This window comes from Camelus ferus, chromosome 23, assembly GCF_009834535.1.
Source record: "Camelus ferus isolate YT-003-E chromosome 23, BCGSAC_Cfer_1.0, whole genome shotgun sequence".
NCBI lineage: Eukaryota > Metazoa > Chordata > Mammalia > Artiodactyla > Camelidae > Camelus > Camelus ferus.
The window spans coordinates 16,718,890-16,730,953 of record NC_045718.1 but is presented as its reverse complement, the minus strand read 5'-3'; the positions used below and the strand labels follow the sequence as shown (position 1 = coordinate 16,730,953).

General features: G+C 51.5%; 1 protein-coding gene across 1 annotated transcript in view; it reads right to left on the bottom strand.

Annotated features, from left to right (window-relative positions):
* The window catches only part of RASSF5 (Ras association domain family member 5), a 69,013-nt gene that overhangs the window by 37,012 nt on the left and 19,937 nt on the right, over positions 1-12,064 (bottom strand). Inside the window, exon 2 of the mRNA XM_032467058.1 lies at positions 6,046-6,167. Within this exon, the coding sequence (XP_032322949.1) occupies positions 6,046-6,167 (122 nt within the window). The remainder of the gene's footprint in view (positions 1-6,045; positions 6,168-12,064) is intronic.

Genomic DNA, 12,064 nt, shown 5'->3' with positions numbered 1-12,064 from the left:
AGTCACTGAGGGTTTCCATCACACGGTGACATGATAAAAAAAATCCAGTAAGGCGGGGGCGGGGGGAGGGTACAGCTCAGCGGTAGAGTGCTTAGTCAGCATGCACAAGGTCCTGGGTTTAATCCCCAGTGCCTCCATTAGAATAAGTAAGTGAGTAAATAAACAAACCAACCTAACTACCTCCCCCAAAAAACAAACAAGTAAAAAAATCCAGTAAGGCTTTTGGAGGCACCAGACACTGCCCTGGAATGTCATCCTTTCACATACGTCTTCTCACTGGAGCCGCACAACCACCCTGCCTACTATCCCATTTCTCAGAGAAGCAATCTGAGGCTCAGAGAAACCAGGAGACTTATCTCAGGTCACGTGGCACAAATGTCATCTACACAGGTTCTGAATTAGAACCTAGCTCTTCTGTCACCCCGGCCAGGGCTCTTTCTTTTCTTTAAGAAAGTAATTTATCACCTTTAAAAAATACTACAATAGAAACACGTGGTTATTCAAACAGCACCGAAGTAAACAGCAGAAGTCAGAAGTTCTCTTACTCCGCCCCTGTCACCTCCCAAAGTGAGATCTCTTTTGACAGGTGGCTGGCCCTCGCTCTCCATTTATACACACACACACATACACACGCACAGACACACAGACACACACGTGTACAAAGTACAAATGGGCTTGTCCTGCATGTACCACTGGGTAACTTGTCTCACTTCACACTATCCCCTGTGAGTACATATAGATCCATCCCTTCCTTGTTTTGTATTTTACTTTTTTTTTGAGTTCCAATAAAACTTTATTAACAAACACAGATGCAGATTTGCCCTAGAGCCAGGCAAACACCTTACATTGGTTGGGCATCTGAGTTTGTAAAAGATCTTTTTTTTAATTTTATGATTATTATTTTTTTAAATCCCCAACTCCTAATGTGTCCCTCCCCCTCTTCCCTTCCCTGGTAACCACAGTTTGTTTGTCCGTGAGTCTGTTTCGGGTTCAGATCCATCCCTCCTTGGGAAGAGCACCTTGGTCACAGTGCAGGTGGTTGGAATTCCCTTCCCAGCACCCGACAGCCCTCTCCACTGTTTGTAGCGCCCCTTAGTCAGGGGCTGGACCCAATGTCCCGGTGGTCAGGGCACCGAACTAGCAGAGAGCAGCCTCTGAAGGCAGCATTTCCTACTGAGGGCACCTGAAAGGATTCAGAAACAGTGCCTGGCTCAATGAATACATGTGGAATTAATAGGACACAGTTCTTAGACATACTTTTCTTTTTTAATTTTAGAGATTAAATATTAATTTAATGAGTGTCAGGGAAAAAATCCTAAGTACATCAACAGTGATTCAAGGGTTTTTAAAATTTCCCTCAATATAAGTTTAAGTTTAATAAAAGAAATCTGTTTAAAGAGAAATGTGAAGTAAATAATAGCACAGGTGGAATATTGATATGGCCGGAATCCTAAGTGTGGACAGTGCCTGGGTGAGGTTTGGGGACTGCTGTGGAAGGAGCTGGACTTTGCAGGGGGTGCCCTGGGAGCCTGGTTTCAGAATGCTGCTCCTGGATTCTGGAGGGCCAGGAGGAGGGGATGGAATCCGGGCCTGATGGATGTAAGATTCAATCCCTGGCTGTAAGTGATCTGAGTGGAAGGAAGACTGCTTATGTTTTTGTCTTGTCACCTGTGCCTGCCATGCACCAAAAAAGTGGCACCGAAAGCCAGAGGGACAGAGCTGCCAGGACCCCCCGGGCTGCAGGGGTAATGATGAGAACCAGCAGTTGTGGGCAAGGACTTCCTTTCTTGGGGTCTTCTTCCCCAAAGGCAATGAAAGGACCGGACCTAACCAGCAGAGGTCTCACTTCATCCCGAGGGCACTGGGGGGCCCCTGAGGGACAGAGGTGATAAGAGAACCTTTAGGACAACCTGAGGCATGAAGTCTTTGGGGCATGTCCCCAATAAAGGAACTGCAGCTGTTTGGGTAATATATTGTGACCTTCAGACAATGGCAACCATGTCCTCTAGGAAACAGGCTTAAACCCAAGAAGGGATCTGGGTGGACTGGAAAGGGACTTGCTTGGTCAGCATGGGTGCCCAAGGGAAAAGTCAGACATCACAGACCTCAGAGATCTCCAAGGAGAGACTCCGAACCCACCCGTTGACAAAAGCACAGGCAGCTCCTGGTCACCTGCCTCCGTTTCTCCACCTGAGACCTGAGTGACCTGCACACCCTGGGAGGGCAGCTGGGGCTCTGAGCCCCTCCCTGCCCCCTCCCATCTCGAGCCCTTCTTCCTCCCTCCCTTCCTCCGCCTGGCACAGCAGAGAGAAGACAGCCAGAACCTTGGGATTACTGCTTTTCAAAGGTTGAGGCCAAACACGTATCTGCAGGATGATCTCAGTTGTGTTTTGAAAAATGTATGAATGGACAGGAAGAAAATATAAAACTGCTAACTAACAGTGGTGTCCTCCGGATGGAGGAAAATCAATGATTTTCTTTTCCTTAAAGAGCAGAGCAGAGAGATGCCACTTAGCTGAGACCTCCCGACAGCCATATGCCCCCGAACTAACTGACCTCCGACCAGGGCCCTGGCCACAACAGATCCCCCCGGAAATCGGCATTTGGACATTTGGTTAGCTCCGTCCAGGAGACCAGGTCAAGGTGAATGAAAGCTCCATCCTGGTATGCAAGAGAAAACCAAGCCAAGGCGGAAACCAGCACAAACAAGCTTTTTAGAAAAGGCGAGTGAGCCTGGAGCCGGGCCCAGGTTTTATTGATAGAAGGCTAGGTCCTGCCCCAGTTGTGCTGAAGCATGCAGCCAGGCCTGTCCAAGGCAAACACAGCAGCCCAACCCAGCCAGCCCAGAGCAAACCTCGTCCAGGCTGGCTGCCGGCAGGGGGCCGCTCCGCACCCCCTCGGGACTCTTCGCTCCTTCCATATGGCTCCTTCTATATTTCCATGATGGTTCTGCTCTGGACACAGCCCTGATTTAGCTTGCCAGAAGATTCTAAGGTTGACTCACCTCTCCAACAGAGTCAAGGGAGTCACTCTGCTTCCAAATACGCAGACTTGGAAGCACCTGTTGACTGCTGACGTTCTGAGAAAGGCATAGCAGCGAACCCCAGGCCCTGCTCTGGGGCCTCCTGCCCACTGCACCTGAGAGCAGGCTGAGCCAGGCTAGGGCAGGGTTTCTCAGCCTCTGTGCTGTTCACATTTTGGGCCAGATGAGTCTTTGTTTCGGGGGGTGCTTTCCAGTGCGCTGGAGGCTGTTTAAAGGCATCCCTGGCCTCTACCCACGAGGTGTGAGTGGCCTCTCCCCGGCTGTGACAAGCCAAAGTGTCTCCAGTAACTGCCAAATGTTCCCCTGGTGGGGGGTGTGTGTGCAAAATCACCCCCCATCTGACACCTGCTGTTCTAGAGGAAGAAATACAGACCCAGAGTTAAAATCCAGGATGTAGTGGGGGGAGGGAAGCAGGCTCCAGGATAGGGGATGGGCGCGGTTGAGGGGAACAGAGAGAAGAGACTTGCAAGTTTCCAATGGGAAAGAAAATTGGGGAAATAAAGAGATGTTTAAGTAAGATCTTTAGGAAATGCTGCTCTGTGTTGTGCTTTATAACTTCCCTCCTCGTCTTCTAAAGAAAACCTTCAGCAAAAATCTGCATTATTCACCAGAGCTTTGGGGGTCAGATTTGTTTCCCTTCCTTTTCTCACCCAGAATGGGGCAAAGCCCTCCCAAGAGGCCTGGTTACATCCAGGCTACGTTATAAACAGTTACAATTCCAAAGTGTTCAGAGGATGTACAGAATTAAAAAAATAAAATATTGTTTAGAACTGATTCACTATACATCATATTAGCTTTCTTTTTTTTTAATTAAAAAAAATTTTTAATGGAGGGAGGCAATTAGGTTTATTTATTTAGTAGAGGTGCTGAGGATTGAACCCAGGACCTTATGCATGCTAGGCATGCACTCCACCACTGAGCCACAACCTCCCTCCATATTAGCTTTCTTGTAGTGTCTTCCCAGGGGGAGGAAAAAGCCTGGGGAGCAGCAGGGAGGCAGGCAGCACCCATGGGTGAATCAGGAGACTGAACATTGGGGAGCAAGTACATCATGGCCAGAAAAAGCGTGTGGACGGCTTGCCTGGGGATTTTTGGGACTGGACCCCAGATTCCCCAGGTCCACCCATATTCTCCTGAGGAAACAGCCAGTCGTTCAGCACCTGTGCTGTCCCTCACAGCAGCCGGGACTTCTCCCCCAGGAACACGGAGTTTATTTGTGCAGTCTCGCTCCCCTACTCGACTGCGTCACTAAGTCCCTGGCATCCCTGGACCTGGCACGTGGTCTACATTCACAACATATTTGTTCAGTAAGTAAGTGTGTGATGTCCCGGAACACTCCTTACTTCCTTGACCAGCAACCTTCGACTCATACATTAAGGCTCAGATCAAATGTCATCTCCTCTGAGAAGTATTCCCTGATTTCTCCCAACAAAAACAATTGCGCTGGATACTCGAAACACCTGATTCATACCGCTGTTGAAACCTGCATCACCGTACATACCATTTGATTGTGTCCTGCCTCCCCTGCCTGAATGTAAGCTCTCTGAGGACAAGAACTGGGGTGTATCATTTATTATCCCCACTCTTACCTGTGCTTGGCACATAGTAGGTATTCAATAAATGTTTGCTCAATGCAAGAATTAAAAACAATGCTCTCCTGTCTCCCTCCCAAATCCTCAACATCAAAGGTCAGGCACATCCTGGTTCAAGTGCCTTGGCAAAGCCCAGAACCAAGAGCTGCTTTGGGCATCAACTTCCTGGTCCTTTAATACAGGGAAAAATATTTGTGCAGTCCCTCTGAGGTTGATCCGGTCTGGCTGGCTGCATGGCAGGCAGGACGATGTGCCTGAGAAGTGCCAGCCCCAGCATCCCCACTGCCCCAGGGCTCTAAGGCCTCAGAGGAGCCTCAGGATCTTTCTCTGGGACCCTGGCCCCTCTGCATACCCACATCTATGGCTGGAGCCCTAGGTCACAGCAGGCTTTGTGCTTGGGGTGAACCACAGGGCACTTCTCAATAGCTACAGACTTCTCTGTGTCACCGTTTCTGTTCCATTCCCCCAGTCCCTTGAAAATGGGTGTGTGATCCTGTGATGTATAATAAATACATATTTGGCTTCTGTCTCCATTTCTGGCAGAGAGCTCCTAAAACTCTTGGAACTTCCAAAGTGATGAAAGCAACAAAAGAGCTTCTTGTTATGTTAATGACTTTTGAACCCCACCTAAGGATGCAGGCCAGTTGCCAGGAGAACCAACCAAGGATTGTTAGAGGACTGGAACTTACAGTCCCACCCCCTGACCTCTGGGGAGGGGAGAGGGGCTGGAGGGGGAAGCAGTCGCCATTGGCCAATGATTTAATCAATCATGTCTGTGTAATGAAGCCTCCATAAAACCCAGAAGGGTGGGGTCGGGGAGCTTCTGGGTTGGTGAACAGGTGGAGGTGCTGGGAGAGTGGCGCACCTGGAGGGAGCATGGAGACTGTGTGCTGCTTCCCCATGTCCTGCCCTGTGCATCTCCTTCATCCGACTGTTTCTGAGTTACGCCCTTTTATAATAAACTGATAATCTAGCAGGTAAAAGGTTTTTTTGAGTTCTGTGAGCTGCTCTAACAAATTAATTGAACACTAGGAGGGAGTTGTGGAAACCTCTGATCTACAGCCAGTTGGTCAGAAGCACAGGTGACAACATGGCCTTGGGATTGGTGTCTGAAGTGGTGGGGCGGGGGTGGGGGAGGAGAGTGCCAGAACTGAGTTGAATTGTAGGACACCCAGGGGGTGACAGGGAATTGCTTTCATGGTGTGGGAAAATCCCCCCAACATTGGAACGGGGTGCAGGATCAGAGTGTGTGCTGGGGACCCCATCTGGCCAGAAAGGGTCCCCAGCATCCAGCAGGGTGGAACGCTCACGAGGCCTGCTGCTCACCAGAGCTCCTGGGAGGGGTGGGGGGAGCAGCCCAGGCACCTGCAGAAGCTGCCCCCAGCCTGGTCCTCAAGCCTCGCTGCCTACCTGGCTGAAGGTCGGAGTGAGGGTGCCTTCTGGAGAGGGTCTGTCCCGGGCGGCGCCTTCCTGCTGACTGCAGTCCAGTTGGATCAGGCTGCGGCACTCCGGGTGGCAGGTGAATCTGCAGTCTGGAGGGAGAGAACAGCAGCGGGATTAGGGGCCAGACAGGAGTCCCAGAGAGATGCCAGCTCCCGGAGGGAAGAGCACGTGGGCAAGAAGCGGAGCCGGAAGAACACCGTGAGAACGACACCGAGCGCCAGCACCGATGGTGACGGTTCACGGGTGCTTTACAGTTTGCAAACTGTTTCCACTTCCGTGATTTTGTGTGACCCTGCAATCTTTATTACTGCCACTTTACAGACAGGACACTGGGGCCTAGGGACGTTGGTGGCTTCCTCAAGGTCAGATCATCTGGTTTCAGGCTGGTGCTCTTTCTACCAATTTATGTTCATCACTAGGGGCCGTGGATCCCCGGGCAAGGACTTCGCCTTTCTGGGCCTTGCTCTGCAGCCTGTAACGTTCAGGTAATAACCGCCCGGCCTGGTGCACAAGGATGCTCATGGTTATAAGGGAGAAGAGGTCTGAACAAATTGAAAGTGCCTCCAGGGACAAAGGCGTTGTCATCAACAGGAATGGCTGTCACCTGCCTCCGACCCTGCCCCTTCTAGAAATATCGGGGTGGGGTGTCTAACTGGGCCCAAGTAGTCTACAGACAACATCCCATGCTAGGTGCTGGGGGGAAGCACACAGCTGTGTCACAGACAGTGGTCACTTCTGTGGAAGGAAGACTTAGCGACTAGAGTTGAAAAGAGCCTTGAGTTGGAGAAACTAAGGCTCAGAGAGGTAAGGAGAGGTGCCCAATGACACACAGCACAGTGAAAGAGCCAAGGCTGCCAGCAGCTTCCAGCTTCCTCAGTAGCTCTCTCTGGAGCCTCCATGGCAGAAGAGAGATGAGGTTGAAGGTGGGGGGGGTAATTAGGCTATTTATTTATTTATTTTAATGGCGGTGCTGGGGATTGAACCCAGGACCTCATGCTTGCTAGGCACACATTCTACCACTGAGCTCTACCCTCCTCCCTGGATGGTCTTTTTAAAGCTGCTGTAGGACACTCTATCTTGGGGTGGCAATAAGGTTGGGTTTTCTCCCTACTTTTTCGGGGAGTTTGGGAATGAGATCCCCACTCTCCCCAGCTGCCCCCTTCCGCTGCATCCCCAAAGGTGAGCACCTGAAACACATTCCTCCTACAGGTTTTGCCATCAATGTCTGCAGGAGGGCACCAGGCCAATGCGGGGACACAAAGAGATTCCAGAACCCTGCAGCCTTCTGACTCGATGGTCTGAGTTTCCTGCCCACCCTTCTGGGATGGCATTTAGAAGCCCTACCGCTCACCTTCCTCATGCCCGCAGGTGAGGCCCGCTGACACCCCCTCTTGTCTAGGGTTTCTGACTCTCCTCCCGAGAAGCTGGACTCTCACCAGGAGATGGGATGCCAGCGCCCACATGCATGCCTAGACCCCGCTGTGGGAGATCTCTGCCCAGCACGAGGCTGGCCTCACCCCTGGTGGGGTTAAGGGCACGGGGTGGAGGGGTGTGCAAGCCAAATTTCTCCTGCTTGCAATGCCCAGAAATGCCAGGGCTTTGATAAGGGAGCACCGAGGCCAGAGACCACACAAAGAAGCGTTGTTCCCGGCTCCGCCCCTGGGATGCACCTGTGCAGCTCCTGGCCTGCTCTCTGAGCGAAGAAGAATGCTCCAGGGGTGCCAAGGAGTGGAAACAAGGAAGGGGAGGAAGGACCGCTCCTTCAACTCCTTGTCCTGCCAACACAGGCATGCTGTGTCCATCTGCGCATCTGAATCTCTCAATTACTGTCTGTCTGTCTCTCTCTGACACACACACCCACACACACACCCTGAAAACAGCACCAAAACCTCAGATTTTTTTTTTCCACAGGCCTGATGCTGAGCTAGGCAGAGCCAGGGAACAGAAGACTCCAAGAGGAGTGGTTCGGGATTTTATAAAAAGCACATTGGAGTACCAACGACTGTCCCATCAGACCGAGTAATCACAGACTGCAGCAAAACCACCAAAGCACGTCTTGATATTTCCTGGCCCCTGGAAATGCTAAGCCCAGGGCTTTTAGGCCAGAAGAGATGAAGTCAGAGCCCCCGTGCCTTTCTCCACACACAGAAGCAAGCCCCACCAGCCCCAGCCGGTAGGTAGCCTGCAGGCTTACTAGCTCTGAGTACGGACTTCAGTGTCAGACCTCCGTGCCTCCTCTCGGCCCCTGCGGTGAGAGATGTAAGTCTGATCTTTTTCAGTGCTCTGAGTGGGGATACCCATGAGGTTCCAAAGGCAGAGCTGTATTCCACCGGGACCCAGTGGTTCAACTCCCACAGGCCGTCTTTCCCACAAGATAGCTCATCCCGAGACGCTGCCAAGCCAACGCCTGCCTCTGGTATCACGGTCCTCCGCAGCCCTTGGCTGGTGCTCAATCTGGATGAAGAAAGAGAGAGGGACTTGGGTGGCGCAGGGCCACACAGGCCCCTGGGAAGGGCTCCGCCTTCCCTGGACAGCCAGGCTCGTCTTCAGCAACAACTTCAATGCCTTGAGCATGGATTTCCCCGTGCCTGGGCTTGCCTGAGGGTGGGGATGAATAAGACAGGGTCGCTGGGGAAGTCAGGCGAGCTGGGCAGACAGGACACGCATGTGAAAGGATAACTAACGAGTGGGAGGACGGCACAAAGCCGGGGCTGACTGCGGCACCGATCCAGGAAGGCTGCTCAGAGGGCAGAGACACCTGCCAGCCATGGCCGCCGGGAAGGCTTCCTGGTGGAGGGGGCTGTGGGGAGCCTGAAGAATGGATCAGACTTTCTCTCTCATCGCAGGGGCCGAGAGGAGGCACAGAGGTCTGACACTGAAGAATAGACAGGTTGAAGATCTCCCCAACAAGAGGCAGCAAAAGTCTGAGGGGCAACACCCCTAGGCTCTAACCGCAGTGGCTCAGGAAGAACTGACATTTCTTGATATCAGCGTTGTCATCTACCCAGGAGAATGACCCCTTCCCTTCTGCATGCTTCCCTTGCAGCTACAGGCCCGTCCCCATCCCCAGGGACATTTTAAGGAAAATAAATGTGCTTCCAGGTTTGGGAAGAGAGGTCTATGGAAATAGAAGGGGACCACTTTAGGAGGAAGGATGGGGACACAGCCACAGAGGGGCCCTGCTCCGAGGAGGGAACAGTGGATCAGGATAGAGAGACGGCTCCTAGGGGCCACCCCCTGACCCGGACCCTACTGGTTTCCTAGCTGCTATAACAAGGCACCACGAACTAGGTGGCTTAAAACTGAAATTGATCGTCTCCCAGTTCTTGAGGCCAGAAGTCAGAAATCGAGTTGTGGGCAGGGCCATGCTCCCTTGGAGTCTGCAGGGGAGAATCCTTCTTTGCCTCTTCCCAGCTTCTGATGGCTTGCTGCTATCTTTGGTGTTCCTCGGCTCCCAGCCGCAGAAATCCAGTCTCTGCCCCCATCTTTACATGGCCTCCTCCCTGTGTGCCTGTGTCTTCACATGGCCGTCTATCTACACATGTCACCAGTCATACTGGATTAGGGGACCATCCTACCTTAGTGTGAGCTCTTCTTAAAGCATTGCACCTGCAATTACCTTATTTCCAAATAAGGTCACATTCTGACATCCCGGGGGTTAAGACTTCTAACATAACATTTTTTTTTTTTGGTGAGGGCACACAATCTGATCTCCAGGGAGCAGCAGCAGACTGGAAGAGGAAGAAGGCCAGGGAGTGCTGAGCTGAGGCCAGGACCACCTGCCTAACTCCACCAGCCCTGCTCTTGGCTGTCTCGGGCCCTGAAGGTCACCACCGAAGGTACCGTCTTGAACAAGGGGGTCAGGCTCAAAGGTCATGGCAACCTATACCCAGAGAGGCCATCTTCCTTCCATTTCAACCCAGAGGAGGATGAGCCCAGCAGATGGAACTATGTGTGCTAGGAGACTGTTTTCCAAAATACAGAAGCTGCAAACCACCTCTGTAATACCCAGGGCTGCCAAGTTAGTCCCTGCCCCACCCCAGTTGCCAAATGTGTACACACACACACACACACACACAGAGGCACACAAAGAGCCTAATTTTTCTGAACCAGGGACATTCCATTGATAAGGGACCCTTAAGGACCTTCACCCCAGGGTTGTGTGTAAGACCCTGAGACAGTGCAGAGCTCCCCCCTTGATGCTCCCCCTCCCCCAGCCGGAGCCAGGACATGGGGCACAGATGAGGCAGGCTCCCAGGGTACAGAGGGTGGGTTCCAGCGAGCCCACCGGCCTCCCTAGCGGTCACTCCCAGGTCAGTGAAGCACCGCTTCTCACCCTGCATGGCCAAAGCCACTTCTGAGGCCCAAAGGGAAACATGACAGCCTCTGAATCCAGGAGCCCTGCATCCACTCGCTGGACACCCCAGGCCTTCTTGGACAAGGTCAGTTTCAGAACAAATCTGACCACCGTCCCCCTTCCTCCTTCAGGGACCTGGCCTGTACTGCGGTGTGATGGGAAGAGAATGGACTTGGGGCAAGGCCAGGCCTCTACCCGGGCCCATGACCTTGGGTAAGTTATTGAGCTTCTCTGATCATTAATTTCCTCGACTCTAAATGGGAATAATAGCCAGTCCATTGGGCTGTCATGAGGATTAAATGGGGTTCATGATGGAAAGCGCCACACAGAAGGCCTGGGACCTGGAGGCCCCCAGTCAGTGTTCCCCACCCCTAGCCTGCCCTGCGGATTCCTTCCCATCCCACCGAGCTCCTGGAGGTTCATCTGTAGTCTCTCCAACCTTCCCCTGGCTATCATTTCCCAAACAAGCACACAAATAGCTTTTAGTTTTAAAATAATTTTGTTCTTAGGCGATACAGCAAAATTTGAAAAAACAAACGAACAAAATCCACTACCACCACCACCACCAAAAAAAAAAAATGCATTGGAAAATTATAATGTTAGAAAAGTTTTTAAAAAGCAGGAGTAAAGTCTTTATGAGCAAGTCAGTGGGGACAGTCCTCAGTCTTGGGGTCCCTATCTTAGCTGCCTTCTCAGTTCTTCAAGAGTCCCTCATTCCATAAATGGTTCAAATACATTTTTAAAAATCATCAATCAGTATATTTTTTAAAGAGAAGTAGAAACTTCTGTCTCCAGTTGTATTTTTTAATATAGAAATATGTTCTCTCTACAAAATTGTGGAACAACAGAGAAGCGCCCCCAAGCATCTCTTTTTAAAAGCTTTCTCTTTAGCCAGTTTCCTTTGAACAACTGTCACTTTAAACATTCAATATTAAAATGTCCGCTTTATCTTGAAGGGAAATTTCGAGGGCAGTTTTTTAAAGTATGTAAACAGGAACTCAGCAAGTATCTGGGAAATCAATGCAATGTTTTTTCCTACTATGTCAAAATATGTTTTTTTCATTCATTCATCTATTGACTCATTAAACATTTTTTTGCTCTTTACTTGTTAAAAGAAGAGTCCCTCATTCTTGTGCTGAGGTCTCTCCACTCAGGACCAGCTGTGCCCACTCAGAGACCAGGCAGAAGTCTCTCTGTGTCCTGTCTGTCCCAGGCTGGCCCAGCCCTGCTCCACCACCTACAGCCCCACTGCGCTCTGCAGCCTTGACTCTGCCTGCTCCCCCCACCAGGAACACCTCTCTCCATGTGGCTCCAAGATTTCCCCTCAGACCTGAGTCTGTCTGGTTCCTGCTGTGACCACACACCCCTCCTCCAAGTCCCCAGGGCTGCGGTTCCTGAAGTCCACCCTTTCCCAGTCCTTTGCTCTGGGCCCTGCTCGGGGTTTGAGAGGACCAGGTTGGTATGAATTGGTTGAGTGAACAGAGAAAGGAATGAATGAATGGTCTTCTGTCTTTTGCCGAGGGGGAGCGACCAAGGTGTGAGTGCTGACCTGACCCTAGGCTGGAGTCCTAAAGCCAGCCTGCCTCACCTTCCTCTGCTAAAAAGAGATGATGGCAGGACCTGCCTCAC